Source organism: Sphaerodactylus townsendi, linkage group LG03 (assembly GCF_021028975.2).
Source record: "Sphaerodactylus townsendi isolate TG3544 linkage group LG03, MPM_Stown_v2.3, whole genome shotgun sequence".
Classification (NCBI taxonomy): domain Eukaryota; kingdom Metazoa; phylum Chordata; class Lepidosauria; order Squamata; family Sphaerodactylidae; genus Sphaerodactylus; species Sphaerodactylus townsendi.
The window spans coordinates 87,351,242-87,365,344 of record NC_059427.1 but is presented as its reverse complement, the minus strand read 5'-3'; the positions used below and the strand labels follow the sequence as shown (position 1 = coordinate 87,365,344).

Genomic DNA, 14,103 nt, shown 5'->3' with positions numbered 1-14,103 from the left:
ACTAACCTGGATAGCTTTAAAAGGGGCTAGGACAGATTTATGGAGAAGTCAATCTATGGCTACCAATCCTGATCCTCCTTAATCTGAGATTGCAAATGCCTTAGCAGACCAGGTGCTCGGGAGCAGCAGCAGCAGAAGGCCATTGCTTTCACCTCCTACATGTGAGCTCTCAAAGGCATCTGATGGACACATGAAGATGCCACAAAACTGTTAGTTCTTCGTGAAACCAATATGACTAGAGACCTGCAGCCAATGGATGGGAGGGTTAGTTAGCCAGCCATGGGAGGCTATCTCCTTACACATTTATTTCCCTATTCCCAATGCTTGCCTTCTCTTGTCTCTCCATTTCAGCCATTTCTGTCTAACAGCTCTCCCTTTTCTTTCCCTTTATCTTCATTACCATATCTCTCTAATGTTTATCTCTTCCCACCTTTCTTCCTCTCCACCACCATTCTGAGTACCCATTGCTCCCTCTTTCTTTTCACGTGTCTGATGTGTGCACTAATTTGGAGGAAGCTTAACTTCTGCAAAGACAGTATAATACAGTAAAGTTGTGGAACTGATCGAATCACTGAGAGGTGGGGTAAATTCATAGGAAATAATGCACTAATAAGACATTACTCAGGGCAGAGGAGCAGTTTTCTTCTTTCATTGTTCTGAATCACAGCAATCCAATACAATGTTGCAATTGTCCAGTTGAGATTTGGAGATACTGCTCATCGACTCCTGACAAATACAATGCTGTATTAATATACTTTAACCTCTCACTTCAAGTATGGTAGTGGTGAGGAACTGGAGTGGGCCTCTGTGTGCTGACTTCAATTTAAGGAACTCTGGGAGAAGCAGCTATGAACTGAGGAAGAATATCTAATTCTAATGAATCTTGCTCCTTGCCCAGTTTAAAAACTTCAACAAGACTTCAACAAGAACAGAGTCCTTAAAAGTATGTGATATCTCGGCCCGGGGGATGGGGAATCATATTCAGGGACTCATCTACTCAGGAAAATCATGGTTCCCGTTCCTAATCTCTGCTTTCAGAGTACTATAAACTGCTATGAGCTCCAGCAGGCCAATTCCTCCTACCTTTTCTGTTGCTCTCTAATGTTTTCACTCTGGGCCGAAGTCATAACTGTGCTCACGATTACTGATTATCCAGGGACCAGGGCCTGGTCAAAAACCAACCCGACCGGAGAGCCTTCTACTAGTACCAATCCAAACGTCTCGAAACTGGGAGCAAAGTTGCCCGCTACTTTCTGACATAATGACATTTGAGACGCCCCTAATAAAGGGTACTCCATTTGGCGAAGGCTGCATCCTGGACTCTCCCATTCCTCTCTTAGATCACTGCTCTCGCCCTCACACTTCATCCGCCACGGTTGCAAATCCCGGTGGGGAAGCCATGCTCGGCTATGGCAAAAACAACAAAAGGGGAGGCGTCTCGGTGAGACTGCTTAACTGTGCCGTGAATTCTCAGGAGGATCAAGTGGCCTCTCGCTCCTGCCACAACAAACAAACACGACCCAAACGGTTAGTTTTTAAGTTTGCATTCCTTTGAACCAGACCGGCGACTGTTGTTTTTCCACGAGGCTGACGGATTTCCACTCCCCGTCCCTTTTGTTTGCTCCCTGCCCAGCTTCCTCGGAGTTTGGCTTCCCCGCCGAGCGGCCCCTCAGCCGCTCCCTTCCTTCCCGCAGACCAGCAGCCGCCGACACCGCCCATCGGCCTCCCCGCCTGCTCGCTCCCGCGGCGGCGGCCCTGCCAGGAGCGCGCACGTCGCCGCCACGGCTCCCTGCAGCTGCTTGGCCCGGCTTGGCTCGGCTCGGCCCGCTCCGCCGCCTGTGTTTCCTTGCTTGCCCGTCAGCCTGCCTGCCAGGGAGGCCGCAAGCCGGGGGCCGCGGGGAGGGGCCCAGGGCCCCGCCAGGCATCGCTCCGGCCCTCGTCCAGCCGCGCGCCTGACGGACCCGCCGCCGCCGCGTCCCCATCCCCCCCACGCTGAATCCCGCAGGTAGGAGCCGCCCCGGGCCTAGCAGCAGCGCCCTCGCGTCCCTGTTCCTTCTCTCCTGGCAAGATGGAGCCTCACCCTGCTGGCTCTGCAGGAGGAAGAAAGAGCAAAGGACCGAGGGAGCGCAGTTCTTGCAGTGGAGGCGAGGGCACCTAATTCTTCTCGTGTGTGGAGGGAGACAAACGACTCTCCTCTCGTGTTGGAAGAAATAGTTGCACCGGGGGCGGGGGGGTGTTTGTTTGTTTTACTCCTGCCACTCCGTCAGTGCATGGAGGTTGCAACAGAAATGGCATATTCCTTATGCCTCCGAGGGGCAAAACGAATCTGCAAATACGCCCGCCCTGAGGAGCGTACAAAAGGAACTCTTTCCTCCCTTCTCCTCTCATTTGTTTCTGGGAGGCTTCGCAACCCAACTGCCGCTTCCCTGTGTTGTTTTAAAATATCAGATTTCGAAGCAAAGTTCTAAATTTGGAACAAGCGCTGCCAGCGTTAAACAAAGACATGCGCTGAACGCTTGAGAGGGAGAGGGAAGAAACGTCCTTATATTCCTATCTTGAAGAGGGGTGTGCAAGAGAAAGTTAAACTTTGATGGGAAAGTAGGCGTACAGTGCTAGCAGGCCCCTTTTAAAAATACTTGAGTGGCAAAGTTCTAGTCCAGTGTGTGCTCCCCCCCCCCTCCAATTTCCCCTCGGTGGTGATTAAATTAAGCATTCCTAATTAAACAGACGTCTCTGCAAATGTCCCAGAAAGAGGTGGTTGTACTTCAGGGCTGTGGGGCAGTTATGAGGATCATAGAGAGAAGAAAGGGTTAAGCTTTTGCATTCTGGCTTGTCCTGCTTGGCTGTTTTAGCCTTTCATAGCATCTTGTAGTCTTCATGGGTTATGCACAGCAGTCCCTCAGGAGTTTGTCAACCTTATAAAGTATCCTGTTGCTGAACCTGATGATTTTGCATTTTTCCTCCCTCTGTATATCTAAGCTAGAACATGTTTAATGGAAATGCATAGCTCACTCTGTGTTTTGCATGTGTGCACTAAATTCACATTGAGAATATTTGTTTTGCTGTTCAAATTTAAGTTTGCTTTCATGAGCATACACTTTATTTGCTTTGTGTTTAGCTAACCTTTTCTGCTTTGTGTTTAGCTAACCTTTCCTGCTGAGTCTCAAGGCAGATAACAAAATATTTTAAAAACAATTCAGTCAGTCATCATCAATCATCAGGTAAACAATGCAATAAACTAGATTTACAGAGTCAGGAAAAAAACTGCTTGACATGGCGTACCAAATGCAGAAAGTAGATTACAAAGGCAGAAGGTAATGCACACAACGCAAAGTGATATATACAGTAAACATCACAATAGGTGACAATCCTGTTCTCTTATAAAAAGCATCCTCCTGACCAGTTCCTTATACTGCAGTTCTAATCCCTTTTTTTAAATGCCCTCCTAAAATTTCGATTCTGTACAAAACCTGTAATTGAAACACAACTAATTGGATCAGTACCTCTGTAGTGGTATTGCTTCATCTGTAGTCCCATTGATTATGGAGGGAGGAGGCCACACTTATGGTTATAAACATTTCATGTTTTCGGAGGATTTAGCTGTTGCATTTTATATCTTGAAAATCCTTTCTGGGACCGTATGTTAATTCTTTCCTTGACACTAAGAAGAAATGAATTCTTATCCCTTCATTTATATTAAAATTTCTGTTGTGAAAAAAGGGGATTTGGTTTTGCTTGTTTATGTTCTTTGAGCACTTTAAGTTTCAGTACAGTTTGGCCGGCTTCAGGTTCTCCTGTTATTTCTGTTGTTCTCATTTTGCAGCTTCAGATTATTAGTTTACTGATATAATCGTATATTTGCATGTGTACAAGGATCCCAGCAAATGCGATTGAATTAATTTGATTGTGTGTAAGAAGCTAGCGAGCCCTGTGACAGAGTGGTAAACTGCTGTAGTGCAGTTAAAGCTCTGCTTACGACCTGAGTTCAATCCTAACAGAAGTTGGTTTCAGGTAGCTGACACAAGGTTGACTCAGCCTTCCATCCTTCCAAGGTCAATAAAATGAGTACCCAGCTTGCTGGGGGTGAAGTGTAGATGACTGGGGAAGGCAGTGCAAACCATTCCATAAACACAATCTGCCTAGTAAATGCCGTGATGTGACATCACCCCGTGGCTCAATAATGACCCGGTTCCTGCACAGAGGACTACATTTACCTTTATTCTAAGAAGGTACTTGTTTAATGGTCAAAACCTAAACATTAAAGCGAAAATTTTTGGAAGCATGGCAAAATGTTTTCTCTCCCTTAGGATAAATTGCCTAGAAGACAAGTGTTTTACAAGGAAATTTGCATCATCACTGGACTACTTCTGCATAAGCATTCCAGTCTGGCAGCTTGACTCTGCAGACTGGAATATTTATTAACTGGTAATAGTAATGCTAGGCAAAGTTCAAGGCAGCAGTAAAAGAGGAAGACCCAACATGAGATTGATTGACTCAATAAACAGAGCTTTAGTTTGCAAGACCTAAACAAAGCTGTTAACGATAGGACACTTTGGAGGTCAATAATTCATAGGTTGGAAGCAATGTGATGGCACACAGACAGTAATTTTAATCTTATTTTTGTACAGTAGAGAACTTTATTTAAAGGGGATGCTCTATTAGTTGCCTGAACCTACTGTGAGAAACTGAAAAACAGAGCCTCTAATAACCTGAATTCTGATTTTGTGTCTGAAGTAGTAATCCCTAAAACTGAGTGAATACACCTTTTTTTGTCTGCAACTGAGTAAAGCTTTGCGGCAGGTGAATAATTTAACAACTTCCAGAGTAGTCACTCTGGTTCACCAGAGCCCCTAGATGGCACTTTGCTGACACCATGGCAACAGAGAAAAGACTTCTTTGCTGCCTCCATTATTGTATGTGTGCTTTTAAATGCTGTGTCTTACAGACATTCAGCTTGTAAACTTATATTCTACCAATATTTTGGTCTGAATTCTTGCATAATTCTTTGCAACCCAAGTAAACAAGAAGGGTTTCTGCAGGAGAAGGAGGTTAGAACACACCTGAAAGCCCCTGTATCATTCCTCCCCCAACTCAATCTATAGATCAACGAAGCCACTGAATTTCAGCAGTCAGTGGGAAAAATCTTCAGAATACAAGGTCCAATGGGGATCATAGGTTTCTGAGGATAGACCATCCTTATTAGTTGGTTAACCTTGATAGAGACACAGGAATGAAAAGAACTGTGACTTCGCAAAGTTCTTAGTTGTGTTCAAGATCATCCTATGATTGTTCTTTTTCCATGCTACTGTAAATTGGGACAATTCAGCATCATCTTGAAGGCCAGCTTGCCTTGTGGATTTGTTACAGTGCACCAACAGTTCCGCTAGTTTTTTAACCTGTTCTACATCAGGCAAGTCACGTGTTAAAAACATTTGTTAAGACAAAGTGATCTTTGCAGGTCATTGAATGATACAGTAAATGATATAGACTTGTGAGCCCACCCTAGAATCTTTAAAAAATATTTGCTTAAAATTTAATTGGGAAGAGAACAATTCATAACCTGCCCATAAAATGAAACAAACGATGGAACTATTAGGAGTGATTTGCTTAAGAAAACAACATAATAATTGGTTTATATCCTGTCAAAACTGCTCCACTATTTTCAACACTTATGCTTATTTAGTAGTTCTAATTTCACTGTATATTTTAAGAGCACTAATGTTTCAAATCCTACTGCTTGTATGAATTTATTTGTGCTAAAGCAAATAATTACATAAGCACTAATTTTACCTTTTGTACTGTCTAGATGCTAGGTGCTCACTGATGGTGATGTAAAACCACTGTTGCTTTTAATGAATCTTTTGATATTCAGATGTGTTGTTTAGTCATTTGTTTGTGTCCTGAGCCAATTTATCTAATGTTAGAGAACACTCATACCTTTAAGTCAGACAAATATTTCCTGTTGAATGCTGCTGTCAGTTTTACATATCTGCATCTCTGATTTTTTTTCTGGATAGAAAATGATGCATCCTGTTGCCAGCAGTAACTCCCCTTTTTGTGGGACTGGAAAGAGTTCTTGCCTTAATGATGACAACGTAACGCCTACTGATCAGTTTGATTTATACTCCACACAACAAACCAAGTATAGCCACACAGTCAGCCACAAGCCAATACCATGCCAGAGACCTGATGCATTAAATGAACCACACTTGCAAACCACAAGTGGCAGGAGTATAGAGACGAAAGATGAACTAAAGAAAAAGAAGAACCTCAACAGATCTGGTAAACGTGGAAGACCATCAGGGACCACAAAATCAGCAGGATACAGAACAAGCACAGGTAGACCACTTGGGACCACCAAAGCAGCTGGATTTAAGACAAGTCCAGGCAGACCCTTGGGTACAACTAAGGCTGCAGGATACAAAGTCAGCCCAGGGAGACCACCAGGTAGCATTAAAGCTCTATCACGACTTACGAATCTAAGTTATACTTGTAGCAGTGCAGCTTTCCCCTACGCTGTGGTGCATAACAGAGGGGTGCATGCTGCTGGTGAAACAAGTAGCAAAATCAAGCAACCCAGTGAGTGGAAAAAGGAGGAATTAGATAACATTTCCTAAGTAATTCTTTTTAAATTATCTGAGTTGTGGCATGTTTTTTCACTACTTTTGTAACTTTTCCATTGCCTTCTTTCCTACATTTTTAAACAGATATCATATCTTAAATCACTTAATGTTTCTCATGTTTACAAGAGGACTCCTCAGCGATGCTCTTGTGTTTCCAGAAAGCGATTTCTAATACTCTAAGTGTCAAAGTTAATGTCTGGCCATTTTGGTTGTTTGCTTATTCAGTTACCAATCCATATTGCAGTGTTTTGGTTCCTAAGTTATTTACAGCCCAATCCAGAGGGCACAGCGGCTAGGGAAGGTGTTGCTTCCACGCTGCTGCATCATGTCCAAAAGGGGCATGGGAATGCTCAAAAAGAAAAAAAACAACAACACACCAGCTGCCTGAAAAGCGCCAGTGGAGCAAAATGGACTTATGCCACACTTTCATATGGTATACATCTGTGGCTGGAGAGGGGACATTCCTGGGCTGAAAGCCGGGTGGAAGCCAATTAAAGTCAACTCCACCCTCAGGAATACCCCAGCCCCAGTCGTGCTGCCATCCTCTGGTATGCTGATGCGGCTCTGGAGGAGGCAGCATCTTCCAGGTCAGGTTCCATGGAGCGATGTGGTGCCTGCTCACCACCCTGTTTGCCCTCCCTGCCAGTGTAGTTGCCACTTATGCCAATTGGATGGGCAAGTGCATCAGTGCGGGCTCATACCATTCCCAGGATGTGCTTCATCCCACCCCCCCCAATTGGGCTACCCAGGTCACAAGAAAGTCTTAGTTAAAAATAAGTCAGGACAGATTAAGAGAAATCTGTTGTACCAATAACAGCCGTAAATATTTTACAATATATGTGTTCACTTTTTTTAAAAGGGAAGGGAGAAGAAAAAGAATGGAATTTTCCACAATTGCTGGAACTTAACACTGACCTCAGATATCTGTAGATGCTTTGAGAACTATATTTTTTTGAAAAAGTGATCATTCCAGGCAGTCGTTTAGTTAAAATATCAGTTTCAATAAACTCAAGCAGTTTTTCAAAAACATTTCATGTAGCATCTGAGCTATATTCTGTTTTGCCATGAAAATATGGTAGCTCTCTTAGTTATTCTAACTAATGAATACCGACTTGCAATTTATAAAAGCCTAAAACTATATATACCAAATTGTTTTATAGGCATTTTAAAAAAAGATTATCAGACACTTAATACGCAGCCATAATAAACGTGGCTGAAAAGCTGTACTATCCAGTTGATTTCAGTGATGTTTGTTATATGCAAGTATGTGCAGAATTGTGTCCTGTATTCCAAAATCTGTCAGCAAATAGGAATTCTAATTGACTTAATATATGCACAAATGGTAGCAGTTGTTAGGATTTCAAATCTTTGATGTGGTTGAAAATTATTCTTTTGAGATAGATGACATTGACATTTTTAATCATTTTTCCAGTAGGACTCTTTATTAGTTATCACATATACTGTATCTAAAACAGCATATATCTACCAAAGGATGACATTTAATAGTTCATAAATGAGAACTACGCAGTTGATGTCCAAACAAGTTGCTATTTGATGTGTTTATGGACCCCATATATACAACAGACTGTATAGGAATACATCTATGCATGGGAGGCGCAGAATTATAATTTTTTTGATATTTTGTGCACCTAAAAAGAAATGTTCGCATTGAACTAGATTTGTTTTTTAAATGTGTGTATGAGAGACAATGTATAATGCACACATTATGTTGTATGAAAAATCTCTCATTATTGAATATATTCCAAATATTCCTTGCTTACATCTAACATTTCATTCTGAAAATAAATTTACATATAATTGTAGATTAAAATTCTAAATTTGTATCCTCAAATACACGAGAGGGGGTTATAAATAAATATTTGCAAAATCATGGGGACAGAACTCTTTCAGGTTAATGAGATTGATGAAAATTAACAGTATTGATTCCTTTTTTCTTTGTGAGATAAATGTTGTGGCCTGCTGACATGTTGATGACACTCTGATTTCAGTAATGACAACTTAAGAAATGAATGTCATTTCATGCCTTTTTTATCAGGAAAAAAAGCAGCAAGCCTCCAGGTGTTCCAGTGATGCCTAACTCATAATGAGCTGGACTTTATGCTGTATTTTATAATAGATGTGTTGAATTGATTTGGGGGAACTATGTATGCACTGGCAACCATGAACCTCAACAGTACTGGAAGGCTCTTTAGTCATGTAAACTGATGGCAGCTAAACTGCTAAAATAGTTTTTTGCTGAAACTATGAAGCTCTTTATATATTTTGTTCTTCAAGAAACTTCAGAAGTATGACATCTTTTTATTAATGTTTCCCACAGTGGTGCAACTTCTGTCACATACTATGTTAATGTGAGCTTATTCACCCTCAGGATATATATTGTGCTGGCTGTTTTGTTAGATGATTTTTTCCCAACCAAAAGGCTGCTTCAGACCCTTTCTGAACTTTCTCTTGGGAAGCAGCTGAATGTAAAAACTACAGGAATGGCATACCTTATTGGCAAGAAGAAAGTTGCATGTCACCAGTGTACCTTTGAATAACCTACTTCTGTTTTTCTCTTTTTATATCTCTTGCTTCTCACTTGTGTGCATCTACTCAGTGGTGCGATGCAGTGTGTTAGGAGACAATGTAGGTGCACTATTGCTCTAATGTAATGAATTTCGTATTCAAGTTTGATGAGAAAATAATGAAATCATCTAAGCTATTTATGCTAATTTCTAGTTCTCGTTAAAAGCTCGAGTTGTGAGCTGCATAAATGAAAACAGGAAAAAAGTTTCTTTAAAGGGCAGTTTGACACCCTGGATTTGTCAGTGAGGCCAGAAGAACACTGTTGGGCATTTCTAGATTCCAGTTTATTTTATCCTCTGCTGCGGTTTACAAGTGCCATGCTGGGGGTGGGGGGTGGGGGGAGAGAAGTCAAGAACCTGAGATGTTTGAATGGTATATTCAAATATTTTTGCTACTCATGTATATAGTCTTCAGAATACATTACACTTTTCTTTTTTGTAACTGTCTCTTGCCATGACAAACACTGAAACAGCATGTTAATTACTATACGTTGATATTATTGGAAAGTGAGGGAGGGGGCCTCTTGCCCCGATAGTATTACTAGATGATTTATAACAGTGGTACTCACTCTGCAGCTAACAGACAGCCACATTTGCAATTACCACCATACAGAAGCCACATTATTATTGTATGCCCTGTGAGCCACCCACCAAACATACACTCACAACAATATAACTATAAATATTAAATGTATAACTATAGCTTTTAAATTACATCTGAGCATGCAGGGTCTCTCCCCAACACTGCCAGCCCTTGGGTACATGGAAGAGGACTTGCATGTCAGGATTGTGGCACAGAATTGTGCAAGCATTTATGTTCTCTGGAGTTCTTTATTGACTGGCTGTTCAAAAAAATGCTTCACCATGTTAAAACTGCCCTTAAAGTTGAATTCTAATGTTGAAGGCGACGGATAATTAGAATCTCACTCTGTTCTAAGCAGTCAACAATGGTAAGCCCCGTTCTACTACATTGTTTAGCTGCATGTATCAATCTAGTCTCTTAACACAGAAATCCCTGCATGACCTTAAAATAATCCATCGTAGGTTGTGCTGTGTTTTAAAAATACAAGTGTCAGTTTTCATGATTAATATGGGCTCAGGATGAATACTTCAGTTTCTAAACAGCTGCTTGTAACTTTCCCTTCTTTCTTCATCTCAGAAATCAGATAGGGCTGGATGGCTTGAGAACCACCATATTCAGATTCTCCTGATCCAGGGATTGTGGAGATGCTAACAAGATCATTCTGTGCATGTTTACTCAAAAGTAAATCCTATGTTGTTTAGTGGGACTTACACTCAGGTAAGTGTGCATAGGATTGAAGACTAAACGATACACTTGCAGATGTGTGAGGGTTTAGAAGATGTCTGAAGCTCAATGAACTACTAGCCAGCTGAATTTTCAGTGGACTCTGCAGAGGAAAGGATGGACAAAATACCTGTGTTTTCTCTGTTTGCTTTGCCTTGTGGTGGGGAGTGAGCAAGAAGGCAGAAATGTAAGTAACGGACACTGAGGCTTCGACTTAGGAGCCGGGTTGGGTTGGGCCATCAGTGTTTTAAAGGGCTCAGAGCTCAAGTGAGAAAGATATGGCCAGGGGTACTGTGTTTCATGTGAGGCAGAGAGCAGGAAGGCAGCGAGAGAAGGAGCAATGTGAAGCTTCTCTGCCCAAAAAGCCTGTGAACCGTTTACTTCTCAGCCTTCTCACTGTCTCACCAGCATAAGACATAGCAGCTCAGGTGACACAGTGAAATTGTCATGGTGTCTGGAGGAAAACTAACTGATTGTGGACAAGAAAGAATAAAATCATCACTCTGCCATGGTCAGCTTGCTCTTTTCCTGGATGGCTGCTGTGGATAATAAGTTTTTTAAATTTTATTTTATTAAATTTATATCCCTCCCTCTTCCCAACCAAGGTCTAGCTCAGGGCAGCTTACAGGGCTTTAAAACATCAATAATACAATAAACCCCATATAAATATAACACAGCTAAAGCCTCAACATTGAATCTAATTGATGGCGATTTAAACAGTATTGTCTTTAACCCATAATATATAACCCCATCTCAGCAATTTACAGCATCCGAGAGTGGGTAGAGCAGAAAAAAAGGGGAGCATATTTGTCATTTATAGACAGTTGGTCAATGGTGATAGATGGGAGGCCAGCAAGATGGCGTAGCAGACATCAGGTGGCCTCAACCAAAGGCCCAGTGGAACATCTCTGTCTTACAGGCCCAACAGAACTGTATAAGATCCTACAGGGCCCTGGTTTCAGCCGACTGAGCTCTATCAGCCGACTGAGCTCTGGTTAAAGTCAGCCTGATGTTCCTGGTACCAGGGACTACTAGAAGACTGTTAGTGGAGGACCGAAGTGTCTTCCAGGGGCAATATGAGCTCTTCTCTTGTTCTGGTTATTGACCAGGTACAGGGATGAAAGTGCAGAAGCTGCAGAGAAGAGTCATAGAAGCATGTAACACTGCAGTTGCTCTGGCAGTGGCTGTTCAAGATGGGAACCACCTACCAATAACAAGCAGCACCAGACCTTGCCTGTTTCCCTTGAAATACAGAGTTGGTGCCACATTGAGCAGTGGTGCTCAGAGGAGCCATAGATATCATGTCAAAGAATCATACATGTCTCCTGAGCCACTGAGTGAGTATCACTGATTTATAAAGCAAAATGGATCATTTTTATATTATATACCTTAATTCTGCTCTTCATAAGCTAAGATTGTTGATGTGTATTGGCATTGTTCAGAAAATCTACATGTCACATTTATGTTCATTTTAAATTTTGGTTAAATATAGAATTTTTAGTTTGTTTCGTCTTTTAATAATGCATTTAGCACATTTAAACATTAATAAGGATCTGTATTACAGTCAATATTTTAAAAACACAAATTGCTGTTCACTTTCTTATGAAATTTACTTAAACTGTAGAACCAAAAAACTTTACTGGTATTTTGAAGTCTTGCACTGGATATTTTCAAATTATTGACACACATCGGCGGACGTTTCATAACAAAGATGCTAACTGTAGTGACAGTAGCACTTTTTTCTTTTTAGACTGGCAATTTTTTCTGTGTGCAATTCAGCTATTTCATGTGCATGATTTTTTGAAGATAAAATGTCATTGATCAGACATTGTTTTGTAGTGGTCCATTTTGATTATGCTTCAGAGTTTCTTTTAGTTGTAAACTAACCTAGACCAGTCAAAATAATACAAAAGGGATGAAAAATTCCTTGGTCCATGATGCAGAAGATCTTTGATATTAGAGCATTTTTTCCATTGTGAAGGATTTTGAAAGGCAGGATAATGGATATTGCCAGTATTTACTTCCTAAGTTGTCATTCTTTTACTGTATGTACAGTGCAGTATCATGCCACTTATTAAATACAAAGCAATCGCTTGCTTTATGATCACACAGCACTTCTTTGTATTATGCATATATTTTTAAATAGCTCAAAACATTATAAATACATATCAAAAAATACTATAGCAGCCTTTCCTTATGATTTTCCCCCAAATAGATAAATCTAAGTTCTGCAGTGTGTAATCTGTTTCATCTTGAAAGTAATAGTCATGTTATCAAAATTCAAGAAATGCTTAAAATTTAAGTGGGCCATTCTAAGGTTTTTTCATGACTTCTTTTGATGGGAACAATACCCATTAAATATCATCACCCTGTCTTCTGCTGTATAAAGTCTGATTAGATACTGTATATGTTCTTACGTACATGAACTTCAGCTACTCGTGTGCAATTAATTGTCTGTATGGGAATGGAGTAGTGTTCATGATCTGTATTTACGTCATCATATGGATGTATATTTATTAATAAAGTAATTGCATTAAACACTAAATACTTTGTTTCATCTTTATTAGCACTGCAAGTGCCTTCTTGATTAGGCAGCTCAGCAAATGACTGTAGTAACTTTTAATTTCTGGGTGCTTCACTGTTTTTACAGTGATCTTTGGATACATACATTTACATGAATCTGCTCCTTTCTAGTGTGCATGTTTGAAATCCACAGAATGAAATAAAAGATTCCCAGCGACCATTATGAAAAAAAAAAAAACAGCTCCCAAACTATGGTGCCATGTTCCCCATTAGATGAACAACTGGAATGCAACTAAGAATCCTTTCAATCAACGCAGGACCTTGATTTTTGAGCATATTAATTGTTCAGTCAATAAAATTATTTTGCGCGCGCACACACACACACACACACACACACACACACACACACACACACAAATGTAATTAATAGATAAAAACCAAAGATCATGTCAAGGCAATATTGAGACTGGGCCCAACCAACGTCAGGAATTGCTTCTGTTCCATAGCATGTGATATGAACTGATATGAACTGATGGGCTAAGAATGCCCACCAACTTCTGATAACTGCACTACTAGAATAGCAGGACAATGCAGAGGTGAACTGTAAACTTTAAACACCAAACCTATTATGACTAGAAGCTTACTACATCCTCCTCCTCTACAAGTTCTGTGATCTTAGTAGGTTCCTTATGGCCATTTATAAATGAAAGGGACCTTTAGATTTTAATTAGTTTTTGTGCAAATTTGTATTAACATACATTAATGGATTTACCTTGTGACTTTACAAGAACATTATTTACTGTTGTATTAAAAACTGAGAAAAGGCTATGTGATTCTGTTGGCTAATCTTTATCGTTTTCCTCAAAATATGTGAATAATGTGTAGTTGAAACCCTTAGTGGTACCAGTGTGCTACAGAACTTACTCTTATATGAAAATGCATACTTGGGACAGGGGCAAATTCCACATGGGCCAAAAACAATGGTGTGAAAACTGTGTGAAAATGGTTTAAAACGGTGTAAAGGGGTTTACACTGTTTTACACTGCTGTTTTTGGCCCATGCAGAA

At 40.7% G+C, this 14,103-nt stretch overlaps 1 protein-coding gene across 1 annotated transcript; it reads left to right on the top strand.

The window, feature by feature from the left end:
* The first annotated feature begins 1,741 nt into the window (after positions 1–1,741).
* LG03H5orf24 (linkage group 03 C5orf24 homolog) lies at positions 1,742–13,059 on the top strand. The gene is made up of 2 exons (XM_048491855.1): positions 1,742–2,005; positions 6,018–13,059. The coding sequence occupies exon 2, from the start codon at positions 6,021–6,023 to the stop codon at positions 6,615–6,617; it is 597 nt and encodes a 198-aa protein (XP_048347812.1). The 5' UTR covers positions 1,742–2,005; positions 6,018–6,020; the 3' UTR covers positions 6,618–13,059.
* The last annotated feature ends 1,044 nt before the right edge of the window (positions 13,060–14,103 follow it).

Excerpts from the sequence above, each read along its gene's own strand:
- LG03H5orf24 (XM_048491855.1), top strand. The coding sequence starts at position 6,021 with ATGATGCATCCTGTTGCCAGCAGTAACTCCCCTTTTTGTGGGACTGGA.